At 46.2% G+C, this 15913-nt stretch overlaps 1 protein-coding gene and 1 long non-coding RNA gene across 2 annotated transcripts in view; one reads left to right on the forward strand and one right to left on the reverse strand.

Moving 5' to 3' along the window:
- Positions 1 to 6284: 6284 nt before the first annotated feature.
- On the forward strand, positions 6285 to 6826 carry LOC106992446 (uncharacterized). The gene is made up of 3 exons (XR_013415670.1): positions 6285 to 6377; positions 6530 to 6563; positions 6740 to 6826. It is a non-coding gene; the product is annotated as an uncharacterized LOC106992446 (long non-coding RNA).
- A 141-nt stretch (positions 6827 to 6967) lies between these two features.
- The window catches only part of LOC144339997 (uncharacterized), an 87072-nt gene continuing 78126 nt past the window's right edge, over positions 6968 to 15913 (reverse strand). Inside the window, exons 4-5 of the mRNA XM_077997591.1 lie at positions 15279 to 15374; positions 6968 to 11263 (exon numbers count right to left, since the gene is read on the reverse strand). Coding sequence (XP_077853717.1) covers positions 11130 to 11263; positions 15279 to 15374 — 230 coding nt within the window. The 3' untranslated portion in view covers positions 6968 to 11129. The remainder of the gene's footprint in view (positions 11264 to 15278; positions 15375 to 15913) is intronic.

The raw sequence follows: 15913 nt of genomic DNA on the forward strand, positions 1-15913 counted from the left end.
TTTAGATCAGACACCAGGGTTAAGAGACTGTGTACCCTACAGCACTGCAGGTACATGCATCATGGTGTTGGCAGTGGGGAGGTACTAGAATGGGTAAGCGATTAGTGGCCTGGAACCAGAAGATCTGAGCTTTGATAAAACTATTCCCATCACAAGATGTAGCAGAGACTCTGATGTAGATAAACTAGGCCAGGGAGCTCTGTGAGGAGCTGTTGTTAAAATGAGGGAGGGAGGAGAACCAACTAAGTGGTCACTTCCTATATGTGAAATGTAGAGGAAAACAATATTAACTAGAATCCCATCTGATTTTAGCCAGTTTTGCTTTGTAAGTAGTTGGAAGGTGGGATAATTTATTTTCAAGGTTAAGTAAACATCAGTACATCACCTTTACCTTATGAAGACTGTTGGCGAAGCAAAAAATGGCACAGCCTATAGAGTCAAAGTTTGTTTAATAAATATCTCAGAGTTCAAAGAGAGACTCTTATGGGGCAGAAATTGGTAAATGTTCCTGCATTCTAAAATTAGGAGGATCTTACTTTCTTTGAATCAGCAGAGAAGGAAGCACAGGCAGTGGGGAGGGTCAGTTGGGAACACTGCAGAGTGGCCGCAGGATGTCCAAGACAAAAGACATGTAATATCACATTCTAAGCTGTGAAACTGTGATGCAACCCTGCTCCTTCTCCTAATGGATTTTTTATGTCTCAGCACAGATGCACACCTGAGGGAGTAATTTCTTTGGAAATTAAGGACAAATTGCTGTGTTAGTAACAAGTTCACCTTACAAAACACACCTGGAAATGGAAATAAGATTATTTCTAAGGCCTTTTCTACTCTAAGAGTCTCTGACTTGGTGGTAAGCTAAGAGGTGAGGATAGGGGGTTATTGATCCACATGTGATGAGTACCATGAGGTTCTACCATGAAGCATATAGTTCTGAGAGTGAATCAGAGCCCTAGGAAGAATAATGCCCTTGATGTTGTTTTGCCCTGTGCCATCCCACCACCCCACCCATAATTGAGCAACCATGGAAATGAGGGTAGCCAGAAGGAATCAATTCCTGCAGCTTGGTTCAGTAGACAGAGGGACCTGGGGGAAGGGTGTTGGCTGGGTCTAGGAGAAGATGATGAGCCCAGAAAATAGACAAGGAGAACCCCCAGGGAAAACTTGTGAAACCCTGAAGGAATCACGAGATAGGTTATTAGAGACTTTTTTATTACTAAACTTTATTTATTGCTAAATTAATGGCAGTAACCCTGCACAAAGGGATATTCCCTATGGAAGATGGCATCTCACATAAAAACAGAGCATTCTTCCTTACCTTAAAGTCAGACCTCTCTCCCCAAGTCCCTCATGCATCGGGCCACCTTTGTACCCACAGATCATGGGCAGCACTGGGTGGTCACCATCATCCACACAGAGAGGGCAGTCAGCAGCGTGAGGTGGGTCTGTCTGCTGTGGTCTCACCCCAGACATGGAAAGCAAGAGCCCTGGGTAGAGCTGAAGGTGCTCACCTGGGTTTGTCAGGAGTCCCATCTGTCAGTGAATTGAGAAGAAACAGAGCAAAACTTGTCCAATGTTGATGAGCCTGCCCCTAGGATTTGGAAACTTGATAACAGAGAAAACCGATATAGACAAAGGATTTTAAACAGGATTATGGTCAATTAAGCAAATTAGAAAAGGATACTTGAAGGAATATTTGGGACACAGGAATCAAAAACACCAGGAAGACATGAGGAGTTTCCCTAAGACTCTAGACTACAGCACTACATAGGTAACTAACACCAGGCTATGTATTATATTATTGAAGAAATAAAATTGACATTGAATTACAAACTGTTCACAAAAAGTCATGAAAATCTTGTAGACTTGATTCAATTCAGACAAATGTGTCCTTCTCATTCTCAGCTGTTCACTGGTGCATTTGTCTTGAATTTGACCATCTGGGGAATGGGCGTGGTCTCTCCTGACAAGAAGGCTCTGGGGCCCAGGCAGGGAGAATGAGGTCTCAGAATGATTCCCTTGAGAGTCCTGTTGCCCTTTCATCAATGCACAGAACCAGAAGACCCCTCCGTCCTGTAGCACCTGCCATGAGCATTGAGCTCCTGTGTTGTGCGGCCTTTTCTCTCCTGTGGACAGGTGGGTCCTGGGCAGGGACCCTTGTGTGGATTTCATGGCCCAGCCCCTTTCCATTGGGGCTGCAGCATCAGCTTTGTTCTTCTCTGCAGGTCCAGTGAATGCTGGTGTCACTCAGACACCAAAATTCCAGGTCCTGAAGACAGGACAGAGCATGATAGTGCAGTGTGCCCAGGATATGAAACATGACTACATGTTCTGGTATCGACAAGACCCAGGCATGGGGCTGAGACTGATTTATTACTCAGTTACTGCTGGTATCACTACCAAAGGAGAAGTCCCCAATGGCTACAATGTCTCCAGAATAAACACAGAGGATTTCCTGCTCAGGCTGGAGTCGGCTGATCCCTCCCAGACATCTGTGTACTTCTGTGCCAGCAGTTACTCCACAGCGTTACAAGGCTGTCTCCTCTCCACACATGAAAGCAGGGAGGCTCTGCCCTCCTCCCCCACCCAAGGCTCAGGGATGCCCTGGGCAGAGTTTTCTGGAACAGGAACCTTGGAACCCCAAGTGGCCCCAACTGGTCCAGACAGTATGAGCCTCGCTCTGTGCCAGGCGCCTCTGCAGGCAGTCTCAGCCAGGCCTGGGCTGATCCCAGGTCCTCAGATGTCTCCTTTGTTGCTCTCTCTGATCTATCCTCTGAGCTCTGCTTTAGGGGTTGGGCTAGGGCTCCCCCAGCTCCTACTTTTCAACTCATCATCCTGAGTCTGAGGCCCCCAAACAGGATTTGTATTTCACATCCATCTAGACTCCTGTCTCTCCCTGGTGACCGTGTTGCTTCCTCTCTCTAGGTTTCCCCCACTCCCCACCATCCTGTGGCCCACCTTTCCCATATCAGCAGTCATTCTCCACCCCCCACCTCCCCGCCCCTCTCTACTGCAGCCATGGGGGGAACCCCTCTTCTGTGACTCCTTCCTTCCCATCACAAAGACTTCAAAGGCCATTTCCTCTGCCCTGGGCTGGAGCCTTCCTTTATCTAGTGGCCAGCTCCTACCTGTGCTTCAGATCTCAGCATGATCAGCCCTCCTGTGGGAAGCAATCCCATGCCTCCCAGCTCGGATCAACTTTCCTCTCATAAGCTCTCAAAGAATCAAGTCTGTTAGTAACCTTTAGCACACTTGGGCTTTCTCAGATACTTGTCTGATTATTTTTGTGCTCCCCCCAATTTTTTTATTTTTAGACAAAGTCTCACTCTGTCGTCAGGCTGGAGTGCAGTGGCATGATCTCTGCTCACTGCAAACTCTGATACTCTGATTCAATTGATTCTCCTGCCTCAGCCTCCCGAGTAGCTGGGATTACAGGCATGTGTCACCACGCCCAGCTAATTCTTGTTTGTATTTTTAGTAGAGATGGTGTTTCACCATGTTGGCCAGGATGGTTTCGATCTCATGACTTCATGATCCCCGGTCTCTCAAAGTGCTGGGATTATAGGCGTGAGCCACCACGACCGGTCTCTGTGCTTAATTTTTTAGCCCATGAGAGCTAAGGCTGTGCCTGCTGCATTTACCAATATCGGTGCCTGACATGTGTGGAGACCCATTTCACAGAGAATGGATGAGTGAATGACAGGCTGAGTGGGTGATGAGTGGATGGATGAACCAATAGTAGGAACATACTACATCTACTGTAACCTGGCATAGATCTAGCATTAAGTAAAGAAAGCCCACCCCTTTGATTGCTGGGCTTAGGTCAGTCTTGGAAATTGATGGGGAATCACTATCCTGGTGTCCACACCTGGCTCAAGGTTTCCTCTTGTGGCTGCAGCACCTGACCTCCTGCAGGTCTCTGTGCTCTCCTTCAGGGTCTTTTCCCACAACAAATCAAGACAGATCAGAGATCTACCTCTAGAATTCCATTCTTAAAGGTTGTTCCTTGAAACCACTTCTGGTAAGAAAATCTCCGTTAGGTTTGCATCAATAAAACAGGGCCACTACAAGTTTGAGAGTGTAAGAGATTTATGATCAGAATTAGACTTTATGCATATGTGGGAGGAGATGAGGAAGACAAGGTCTTGAGGAGAGAAGTCAGAAGGTGAAGGAGCCAGTCAGTAGCCAGGACTTCTGGAGGTCTGGGCAGGACAGGCTGGAATGGCAGGGACATGAGAGGATCAGAGCATGCCAGGCCATGCAGTGGGACTTTGAGCTGGGAGAACAGGAAAAGTCCAAGGAAACCTGCTTCTGGGGAAGCTGTTCCCTCTATGTGGGGGCCACCCCTGCAGGTGCACTGCCAAACACTGGAGGCAGCCTGGCTGCTGTTGGCCAGCATTTGAGAAGATGAACTGGACACAGGGTTCAGAAGAAACAGGACTTCCAAGGTCTGTTGGATGCCTCTGTATCTGCTGGTCACTGACTCTCACTGTCTGACCACAATGACCTGCCAATTGTTATAGTGATGGTTTTATATCTATCTTCTGAATTTTACCAAATTTATCTTTGACCATCTCAAACCCAGAGTGATAAGAGAAATGGCATTGTGGGAAAATCAGACTCTTACCTTTGCAAAGTTGACTTAATACAACCCAGCACAGGAGGGATTCTCCCAGATTAGGCACCAGATCAACAACTGTCTCAACCTGCCATGGTACGTGGACTCCACTCCGGGGGACACCTGTGCCGCCCAGGTGACTGTGGACACAATTTGTATGTAGATGTTCTAGACACTGGCTACTAACTGTTCTTTTAATCCTGTGCCTGGAATCTCACTCCACCCAGAGGCAGTGCTCTGCCTCCTGCTTCTGTCTCCTTCCTGAGCTTCCGTCCTGCTGGAGTTGCGGGGACATCAGACTCCTGCTCAGAGTGCAGCGACCTGTGGAGAGGGAGGGAAGCTCACCTCTTGCTGCCTTCCTGGACCCAGTTCTTTTATAACCAAAGCAAGTGCTCTGGTCTCTCTTTGAGCTCTGCAGTATGAGAAATGTGCTTCATGAATTTGTAGCTGATCAGCTCAATGATCTGATGGTAAACCCGAAGTGAAATCCTCAGATCTGCAGAAATTGCCCTGCATTTCTGTGAAGATGGCAAGAATACTGTGTGGTAGAGGTGCCTTCTCTCCATGTAGAGACCTGGCGCCCAAACAGGACAGAGCAGAGAGGGCCAAAGAGCCCAAAACATGTCTCAGATGGTTGAAAGACAACTTCCCAGGACAATCCTGCTGACAACAATTGGTCCCTCGTATTACACGCCTGACCACCCTTCCCCCAGATCAGCTGAGTACCCAGGATATCACACACCCCAGCATCTTCCAACAAGCAAAAATACTTCGCATACCAGCTCCTTCCAGCACCACATTGACTAACCCCAGAAACAGACTTTCCAGAAAAAAGCTCTGTCTTCTCTTGGCCCAGTCTAGCCTGGTAGGTTTAATTCATGATTTGTGTGACCTTTTAACTTACTCAAAGGAGAACATATGATTTCAGAGTAAAGAATGTTAATTTCATTTGTATAAATTGGACCTAAACAGTAAACTGAGTAGTTTTCTTCCATCAGTGTCTTAAATTGGACAATGGTAAAACAAATCTTAGATGCTAGAACTTTTTAGGTCCTGGTGTTTTTCATATGGAAGTTTCCAGTTACCTAGTCCAGGGCATGGAATAGATGAGCATTAGTAAGTCACTCTATGCTTGAGATGATTTTCTATGGGTATTTTTTCTGAGTTACAGTTAACAAAGGTGGGAAGTGATCCCAGAAGAAAGGCATGAGGGCAGTTCATGAGGGAACCCATGTGATGTGACAGTCCCATTGGGCACCAGTAACTGGGGGAATGGAGGAGTCTGGGGCATGAATGGGGATGGCAGAGGGGATCCTGTTTTGCAGGAAAGACAATGAGCTCACCTCTTTGTGCCCTATGTTAGGGGCAGTGTTGGTGCATCCTACAGGACATGTCCAGCAGACAGAGGAGCGGCTGTAGGATGAGAAGATGAACTCAGAGATGCAGTGTGAGGCCTCCGGGTACAGACAGCTCTGGAGCCCAAAACGATGAGCCATACATTGATATTGTTAAAACAGAGGTTATAAATATTTAAAGTGTCACCCAAGTGTGTTCTAGTATAAATGCTGTGACCCTGAGGTCCTGGGGATTGAGAGAGGAAGTGATGTCACTGTGGGAACTGCCCTGTGGGGACAAGGACGTCCGTCATCCTCTGCTCCTGCTCACAGTGACACTGATCTGGTAACGCCCCCGTCCTGGCCTGACCCTGCCATGGGCACCAGGCTCCTCTGCTGGGTGGTCCTGGGTTTCCTAGGGACAGGTGAGTCCTCAGAACACCAAGTAGTTTCATTTTTTTTTCTGTATGTAGGTGTGTGTGTGTGCGTGTGTGTGTGCGTGTGTGCGTGTGTGTGTCTGTGTGTGTGATGATTACAAATGTTTTCCTTATTCTGTTGCCAAATTCTATTTCCACAGATCACACAGGTGCTGGAGTCTCCCAGTCTCCCAGGTACAAAGTAATAAAGAAGGGACAGGATGTAGCTCTGAGGTGTGATCCAATTTCGGGTCATGCAGCCCTCTATTGGTACCAACAGGCCCTGGGGCAGGGCCCAGAGTTTCTGACTTACTTCAATTATAAAGCTCAACCAGACAAATCAGGGCTGCCCAATGATCGGTTCTCTGCAGAGAGGCCTGAGGGATCTGTCTCCACTCTGACGATCCAGCGAACAGAGCAGCAGGACTCGGCCGTGTATCTCTGTGCCAGCAGCTTAGCCACAGCGTGGCACAGTCACCTCCTTCCTGTTCACAAACCTCATCCTTCGCTCTCCTGCAGTTCCCAGAGACCCTTGACAGAGGCTTCTCTTTGCTCCTCACTTTTCATGGGAAAGGAGTAGATTTGGACATCGGCTGTCCTTTGGGTAGAAACAGACCACAGATTCATTTCTGAAACACAGTGACTACAAATGTAGGTGGTGAAAACAATCACGGCCCGCTGCACTCTAGGAGTCCTCGGAACCAGCTCACTTCTTCAAGCAAGGAGTGGGTGTCTTAGCCTCGGCCTTCAGGGCAGACATGCATCTTCTATAGGTCTTGGAGGCTGCTGTGTTGCCCACATCCATGAGGTTGTCAAGGGCAGGAAACACGCCTCTTCTGCATATGTTGGGGCATCTGGAAGGTCTGAGGCTACATCCCCAGAAACATCTTTCTTCTGAAGCCTCTTCTATCCCTGTCACCTTGGAAGTTTCTGCAACAAAATATCAAACCTCTCTTCCTGTAGAAGTAAAGGTCTTTGCAACTTTTGTGGTCCTTACGTGATAAATACAATCATGATAACAATAAGACTTCATTTCTTCTGCCTACTTTAAGCCACATGTACCCTTTATTTTGTTTCCATTTGCCATTGCTGCTGTTCTGATAGACACAGGCATGCATTCACCACTGCTGCCAGTTCACCTTGATTCCCTCAGGAAATCTGATTTTTAGACTCAGTGTTTTCGTTGTTGTCCAACTCATTTGATTTGAAATAATTTTCCTGAGGACTTTAACTCAAGAAGTGTTTTATTTTTAATATTGAAACTATTCCTTTTTATTTTATTTTTCATAATATACAGTGTTATATAGTACTTGCTATAAATAGAAGTACAATGATTATATTGCAATAGAATCTTCCACTTGTCTGTGGGTGATGCTGCAGTTTGTATCTATGAAATCAAACGCACTGGTCAGAGCTGATGTGATTATGGATTATGGGTTTCTGAGAGTCCTCGGCAACAGCCCACTTCGCCAAGTCTGGGACTCAGTGTCCCAGACACAGCCATGACAGAGGTGCCCTGAATTTTTCATAGCTAAGAGGGGCATCAGCCGGGCACGGTGGCCTACGCCTGTAATCCCAGCACTTTGGGAGGCCTAAGTGGGCAGATCACGAGGTCAGGAGATTGAGACCAACCTGGCTAACACGGTGAAACCCATCTCTACTAAAAATACAAAAATTAGCCGGGCGTGGTGGCGGGCACCTGTAGTCTCAGCTACTCGAGAGACTGAGGAAGGAGAATGGCATGAACCCAGGAGGCGGAGCTTGCAGTGAGCTGAGATGGCGCCACTGCACTCCAGCATGGGTGACAGAGCGAGACTCCGTCTCAAAAAAAAAAAAAAAAAAAAATGGAGGGGCATCATAGTCCTTCCAAACTCACTGATCAGAAATTGTGGTGGTACAGACACCAAATTTCTTTCCTCAGAGAATGATGGTTACTGGCGGGGAGTTGCTCTGGACCCACTTTTTCTTGTGTCCTCATCAAATCGCTCCTTGCTCGGGTGCACTGTGTCTCCTGGGACTAAGTAAGGCAAGGGCACAGATGGGAATTCCTTGTCTTCCTAGACCTCCTCTCTAACTGTTCTCACTTTCCTCCATGTGACTCCTGAGACCCCTGGTCCTAACAGTGGACAAGCTCTGACACTAAGGCTGAAGAGAACACAGTCCACAGTTGTAAACGGTGCTGCAAGAACATGTAAGAAAAGTGAGCAGGGCTTCCAATTTATACTGAGAATGAACATGCAAAAGGAGCAAAGGGCAGACGTTACTAACGAACAAATAGGAAGGAATAGGGGTTTCTGTTCTAACGAAATCATTCTGTTAAGTTAAGCAGGAGAAACATTTCATTGCAATTACTTCAAGTCAAAGGCTAGTGGCTCCCCAACCAACCAGCATAGCTCTTTGCTCTGTGGTCTCAGCAGCTTCAGAGGATTCAGAAATCCCTTTTCTGCACAAATGTCCCTTTGTCCATTCCAAGACCCAGGATCTCACACTCTGATCCTATCATGAAAATAATCGGGTGTGCTATAGTTGCTGTGGCCTCATTTTTAGTGTGTTGAGTAGGAAGCATTGAAGAACTTTGAAAGCTTTGCTCTTGAGTCTAGGGATGTGCTGGAGGCAACTTGTGTGACTCAGAAGAACCAAATAGGCATACTCTTCCCAGCTCCTCATTCAGTGAAGCCGTGTTGGCCGCTTGAAATCTGCCATGGTGGGGATGCTGGTACAACAGAAATTAGCAAATGCTACCAGCCATGCCCCGGCCTTCACAGACAACCAGTTTAGCAGCACATCACTGGAGTATTTTCTGATGTCCCTGTTATGCCATGTCTTGTGGGGACAAAAGGGCTCAGAATTTATCTCCCCTCTACTCTTGTTCTTAGAAGCCATCATCTAAGGGGGCCTCGATTATTCCTATTTCTATTCAACTCCCAAATTCTCTTGCTCTGTAGCTCTGTTTTTGCTACAAGCATGCGAATCTAGAACATGACAACCATTTTGAATGTCCCTAAAGGTATCCCTGAACCAGTTCATTATTTACAAATTATCTTTCCTCACATAGAATATTCAGATGCTGGAGTCATTGGGAACACAGATGGCCAAGCAGCAACTCTAGGTTGTGAACCACGTATAGCCCCACTATTCTTCTGTGTCACCAGCAGACCCTGAAACAAGGACTTTTTTGCTTTGGAAACTAAGCAGCTCCACCCCAGTCAGGAATGACTCTGCTTTTACTTTAGGCTGAGAGGTCAGCCTAAAGTATTCTCCTTTCATCCCACATATTATCCTCTCCAAGACTGAGTATGGCCACTCTCCATCTGAGTCCCTGGAAGTTGTCCAGAGCTCCCTGAGAATCCCTGCTCTGGGGGCAGAGTCACCAAGGTTCATCCTCGCCAGCTCCCCACAGACTCCAGCAGGGCTTTCCTGCCAGGTGCAGGCACAGGGATGGCTCTGCCTGTCTCTTAGTTAGAAGGAGGCTGTACAATAATGTTTGTATAAGAGGGACTGGAATTCTGGGTCTCTTTTAAAGTATTTGACAAAATTTTCTTTGTTTTCTGTTTTTTTTTTTTTTTTTTTTTTTTTTTTTTTTTTTTTTTTTTTGCCATCTCACCAATGAGGAGTGCAATCCCTTGGTAGTTATATTGTTTTTGGCACTTGGGAAGGTTTTTGTGGTTAAGTCACATTAAGAAATTGTGCCTTTTTTTCCTGTTTAGCTATAATCCAAGGCAGTGAAAGAAACAGCAATAATTTTGAGAGTAGTCACTTGTGCATCCTATGATAAAGGTGTTGGATTTCATTGCCCACATCTAACTTTCAGTCTAGTGGAAATGAAAAGGCTCAGTTAGGAGGCATGTGAGCATGCCATGAGAGAGGTTGATGCCGATTGAGAAGTCTGTGCCAATCCCTAATACTGTGGGATTGAAGGGGAGGGAGAGATGACCTCTCCTTCAGACTGTGCTGAACAAGGAGGGAGAGGGAGTTCGCCCATGGGAAGCTGAGGAGGAGCAAATCCCAGGGGCATCTAACTCAGGGTGCAGGAACAAATCCTTGGAGAGGAAAATGGCCCAGTTCAGCTGTCACAGGAGACAGGAGAAAGAAAAGTCATGTAATCCACAGTGCCCAGGCTGATTTGCTTCCTTATGACACTATTTTGCACCAGCGTGTTCTCATCTCCCGCTGTTCCTCTGCCTTGGCCGGAATCATCTCTTCCCTGTTTGCTGCTCAGATCAGTGGATGTGCATTGTACAAGCTGATCATTTCCTGAAACAACCCCTTTGCTAGTCTTAGCTATATCCATCCTTATTTTCTGCATTAGGTACTGCTCCCACCACCATTGCTTGTTGCCTTGTAAGAGGTCTCATTTTATATATTTCAATTTTACTTTTTATTAATAGACATTTGACTTCACCTTTTGCTGGTCTATACTGTTGGGGTAACATTGTCATTTTTGGAGGACGTTTTTGTTTAGTGATTCAGATTAAATAATCTCTTTGTGTTTCAGTGTACATGTTTTCTTACTATTTAAAACCAAATATTACCTCCTTTCGTTCCTCTCATTTTGTTCCTCTCTCTTTAGATGGTAGTTTTAAGGGAGAAAAAGTTGGACTATAACTGGAGCTATGTGATAAGAGTTATTCAGAGTGAGGGTGGGATATTAAGATTGGTAACTGAAAGCAACAGTCAGGGTTAGAACTAATGTTGGAATTAGGGTTTAGGGAAGCTGCTCATAAAACGTGCGGAATGGCGCTTCTGGAATACTTTTCCAGCTCACTCTGCAGACACTTCCCAGCATTCCTTGGGCCACTGCAGAATAAACAATGATGAAACTTCACTTATTGGCCACAAGACGGCACTGTGGTCCACTGGGATCTGAAGGGCTCTGGGGATTCTGGGAGAGCAGCCTAGGAGGGAAAGGGTTAAGAAAAATTAGGGCTTGGATGCAATATTATGCAGATGTTGCAGCAGTTTTCCGTTATTGCCAGGCTACCTACAGCTGTGCAAGAGGCGGGAAGTCCCTCTAATCTTTAATGAGATCTACAGTTGAAGAATGTTGGCCAGGCAGCCTTGGTGTCGGGGCAGGTGCAGACAGAGGAGCAACTGCCTCAGAGGAAAAGGGACAAGTGAAGGGTGGGTTGTGCCCTGATCCCAGTGCATCTCTGCTGCACCTCATCCTCTCTGCAGGTCTCAGCAGGTGACACCTTTTACCTGTTGAGTGTTCTGGGATTCTACAACTTCATAAGTCTTACTGATAACATCACCTTGGCTGAGATTCCATTGGGCACAGAGCGTGTGTTCTCTGGAGGACAAAAAATATTGATAACAATTTCTGAAACACCTAAGTAAACAAACTATTGAAGGAAAATGTTAGTAGATGCAGCAAACTGTGGCGTTAGACCTGAAGATAACAGACTAGTAGAATTATACAAAAGAGACTATACATAAGTCTGTACTAAGTACTTGTGGGCATAGAGCAGTGTTTGAGTCCTATCAGGGTAGATTAAGGAAGGAATTCAGCTATTATCATGACTTTTGCTTGGATGAAAATCCACGAACTCCTCAATGGATTTTCTTGTTAAATATTACAGAATAATATTGAGCAAACTTTTTATTTTTATCCAGCCTGTATCCCTCTTTAGCACTAACAGGTAAAGCTGACGCCTCTTTAGCACTAACAGGTGAAGCTGAAAGCAAGGTTTCTTTAGTTTGGATCCATTAACTACAGGACTGTGAGGTCCACAGCTGGGCTTTACAGGGAGTGCAAACCGCATGTGCAGGGAAGCCCATGTGTCTGTGCTGTGCCCAACTCCCCTCTGTGAGGCTGCCAAAGGGGGAGGCCCAGGTCACCCAGGACCCCACTCACAAAGAGGAGAGTAAGCTTCTTGCTTGGCAAAAAAATCAATTCAAAAATTGGCCAATCTGTTCAAAGCAAAAATGAAAGGAAAGTCTCAATTGTGAGACTGATGAATGCCCAATTTTCCAAGTTATGAAATTTGTAGCAGCTCATGGTTCTCAGAATGATGTCAACAGCATATGAAGATATTTTTTAAAGTTTTTGTTTGTCTACAGCTTTCCTTGATTTTGGTCCTAGTTGTTTTTCAGCCCACTCAGCAGTTGAGCTTATTTTGATGCCAAATTTCAATGTTGCCACTTCAGTCACCAAGCACTATTCACATTCTCCATAACTTATACAGATAGGTGCGTTCCTGTCTTTTCTCATTTTTGTGTGATTCATTTTAAAATTGGGCTATACAGAATACAAGCATACATTTGTAAATGACTCCCATATTTTATGCAATTTAGCTGTTTACTTTTTAGTAATACCTTTTATGAAAACACAATAGAGAGTAAAACAGAAATATTAATACAAGGACATCCTGGTACATTTTGACAAATGCACATATGCCAGTGCAACAGTAACTGAAATGATTATGAAAAAATTTCCGTCGTGCAGGAAAGTGTCATCATGCTCCTTTCCAATCAATTTCTATCCCAGAAATAAAAACTTTTCTTATTTATTTCTTTATTTATTTAGAGACCAACTCTCACTCTATAGCCCAGGCTTGAGTGCAGTGGCGTGATCTCAGCTCACTGCAAGCTCCGCCTCCCAGGTTCACACCGTTCTCTTGCCTCAGCCTCTGGAGTAGCTGGGACTACAGATGCCCACCACACCCGGCTAATTTTTTCTATTTTTAGTAGAGACAGGGTTTCACCATGTTAGCCACGATGGTCTCGAACTCCTGACCTCATGATCTGCCCGCCTCAGCCTCCCAAATTTTTGGGATTACAGGCATGAGCCACTGCGCCTGGCCAAAACTTTTCTTATTTTAATTACCATTGACTAGGTTGGTCTGTTCCTGAACTCCATATAAATGGAATTATATAACATTTTTATTGAGTTATTTTCCTCCAAAATTAGTATTTCTGAAGTGTATTCATATTGTTGTATCAGTAGGTCATTCTTTCTTAAGACTAATATTCCATGGCATAAATACACCACAGCTTGTTGATCCATGCTCCTGTTGATGGAGATCCACATTACTCCTGTCTTCAACTATTACGAATAAAGTTGTTGTGAACATACTTGTGGAATTCTTTCTTGTGGACATACGCATTCTTTTTTTAAATTTTCTTTTAAGTATAGACATAAGAGTGGAAATACTGACTCAGTGTAGATGTGTGTGCTACGCTTCCATGTCCCCAAGAAAGCTCATGTTGAAATTTGTCAATGTGATGGTATTGGGAGGTGGGACAGTTATGACTAGGTCATGAGGGATCTGCCCTCAGAAAGAGATCAATGCCCTTATTGTGGGAGCGAATTCATGGTCTTGGGAATGGTTTTCTGATAAAAAGGGTGAATTCAGTCATTTCCTCTGACTTCGGTGCTTGCTTCCCCTTCCTACTGCCTTTGATAACAACAGGAGGCCCTCATCAGTTATAGCCCTTTGATCTTGGACTTCCCAGTCTCCAGATCTATAAGCCAAATAATTCTGTTGTCTTTGTAAATTACCCAGTCTGTGGAATTTCTCTATAGCAGTAGGAAAGAAATTGAAAGCAAACATGGTGCTGAGAGTGAGGCTGTTGCTATGACAAGTACCTGAAAATGTGGAAACAGTTTTGGTTAAGGGCAAACGGGTAATGGATAGAGGTTGGAAGAATGCGGAGAAGCAGACTAGCAAAAGCCTCGACTGCTGAAAACAGAGCAAGAAGGACAATTCTGGTGAAGGCTCAGGGGGAAATGAGGAACAGGGTATCAGAAATTGAAGTAAATGTTATCCTTGTTGTAAGTAGCAAAAACCTTGGCAAAATTATGTCCTGTTCTAGGACTTTAGGGAATAAAAAAATTATGACCCATTTGCTAGGATATCTGCTGAAAGAAGTATCTAAGCGGCTAAGCATTCAGGCTCCTGTGTGACTACTTCCAGGCACCAGGAATTTTAACCCAGCAAGAAGGGAGCCAAGGGAATAGATTTTGCAAACCAGCACAGATGGGGATCCTACCTCCCTCTGCTGTCCTGTCTCCCATAAGCCAAACTCACTCTGGAGTTAGAGAAAAGGGGAGACAGTTAACATGATACACTGGGGTCAGCTTCTGAAGGCACGGTGGATCTGAACGCACGGTGGATCTGTCCAGAGCACTACATATAGGATGGCCTTGAGGATGCTGAGTCCCAAGCTGGTTAGGTCTGTGCTGTGAGCTGATGAGGCCCCAGAATAATTTCTGGGGAAACTGTACTCTTGATAATTTACAGACAACCCAGGTCTGCTTTGGATCTGATCAGATGGACCTGATATTGGGGACTCTGCACCGCTGGCCACTCAGGAAAGGGGCTGGGAATGTTGCCTGGGACAGGAAAATATGATAAGAAACATTGGTGTGAATTTAGCATCAGAGAGATGATGTGAGGACAGTCAGGAAGAGCTGGAACCTGAGGTTTAATCACAGGCTCCTCACCCTCTGCTGATGGGCAGGTGTGTGAGCTCCAGCATGGAGCACTGCAGCACTAGGTGAGAGGAAGGTGAGAGGGTGATGAGGCAGCCTGTGAGTGGGGAGGTGTAGGCAGAGGATCAACTGTATCATCACAGAAGCTTCTGCCTTCACCCATCCCTCCAGCTCTGCAGGACAGGTAGAGTCCAGGGTCCGTGGAGCACTAGACCTAAGGAAGCCTGCGTGGGGAGGACACAGGAAAGCGACATCACAGGATACCCCTCTCATCAGGAAATCAAGGCCCAGAACTCACTCAGCTCTTCCCCAGGAGGACCAAGCCCTGCATCAGGTGCAGTGCTGCCTGCCCCACTGTGCCATGGGCCCCGGGCTCCTCTGCTGGGCGCTGCTCTGTCTCCTGGGAGCAGGTGAGTCCTGTGCACTGGACAGCAGCCCCATTCTCAGCTTTCCCACCCCTGTGTCCTCCACTTTACCTTGGGGAGGGCCTCCAGGCTGTCTCCTGAGCTCATCCTCCACCTGCTTTTCCCACAGGCCCAGTGGACGCTGGAGTCGTCCAAAGTCCCACGCACCTGATCAAAATGAGAGGACAGCAAGTGACTCTGAGATGCTCTCCTATCTCTGGGCACAACACTGTGTCCTGGTACCAACAGGCCCTGGGTCAGGGGCCCCAGTTGATATTTCAGTATTATCGGGGGGAAGACAGAGGCAGAGGAAACTTCGCTGATCGATTCTCAGGTCACCAGTTCCCTAACTATAGCTCTGAGCTGAATGTGAGCGCCTTGTTGCTGGGGGACTCGGCCCTGTATCTCTGTGCCAGCAGCTTGGCACAGCCCGGCAGAGTCACTGACATTCTGTATGTAAACTTCCTGCCTTAGCTTTCACTTGAGAGCTGTAGGCCCCACCCGGGTTCCACTCCTTTAAGGGAAGCTTTCAGTTGTTTGGAAGGCATGTCTTCTGTCCTACCGAGCATGAAGCTCTCCCAACCAACAGAGCCCAGGTTTCCTGTGCTCTGAGAGTGCCCGCTTCTCTGCTGCATCCTCTTGCAGCTTGTCACTTCCTGGGTAACTTCAGTACAAGAGTGACTGCTGAGCCCCAGATGTGTGCTTGA

This window comes from Macaca mulatta, chromosome 3 (assembly GCF_049350105.2).
Source record: "Macaca mulatta isolate MMU2019108-1 chromosome 3, T2T-MMU8v2.0, whole genome shotgun sequence".
Classification (NCBI taxonomy): domain Eukaryota; kingdom Metazoa; phylum Chordata; class Mammalia; order Primates; family Cercopithecidae; genus Macaca; species Macaca mulatta.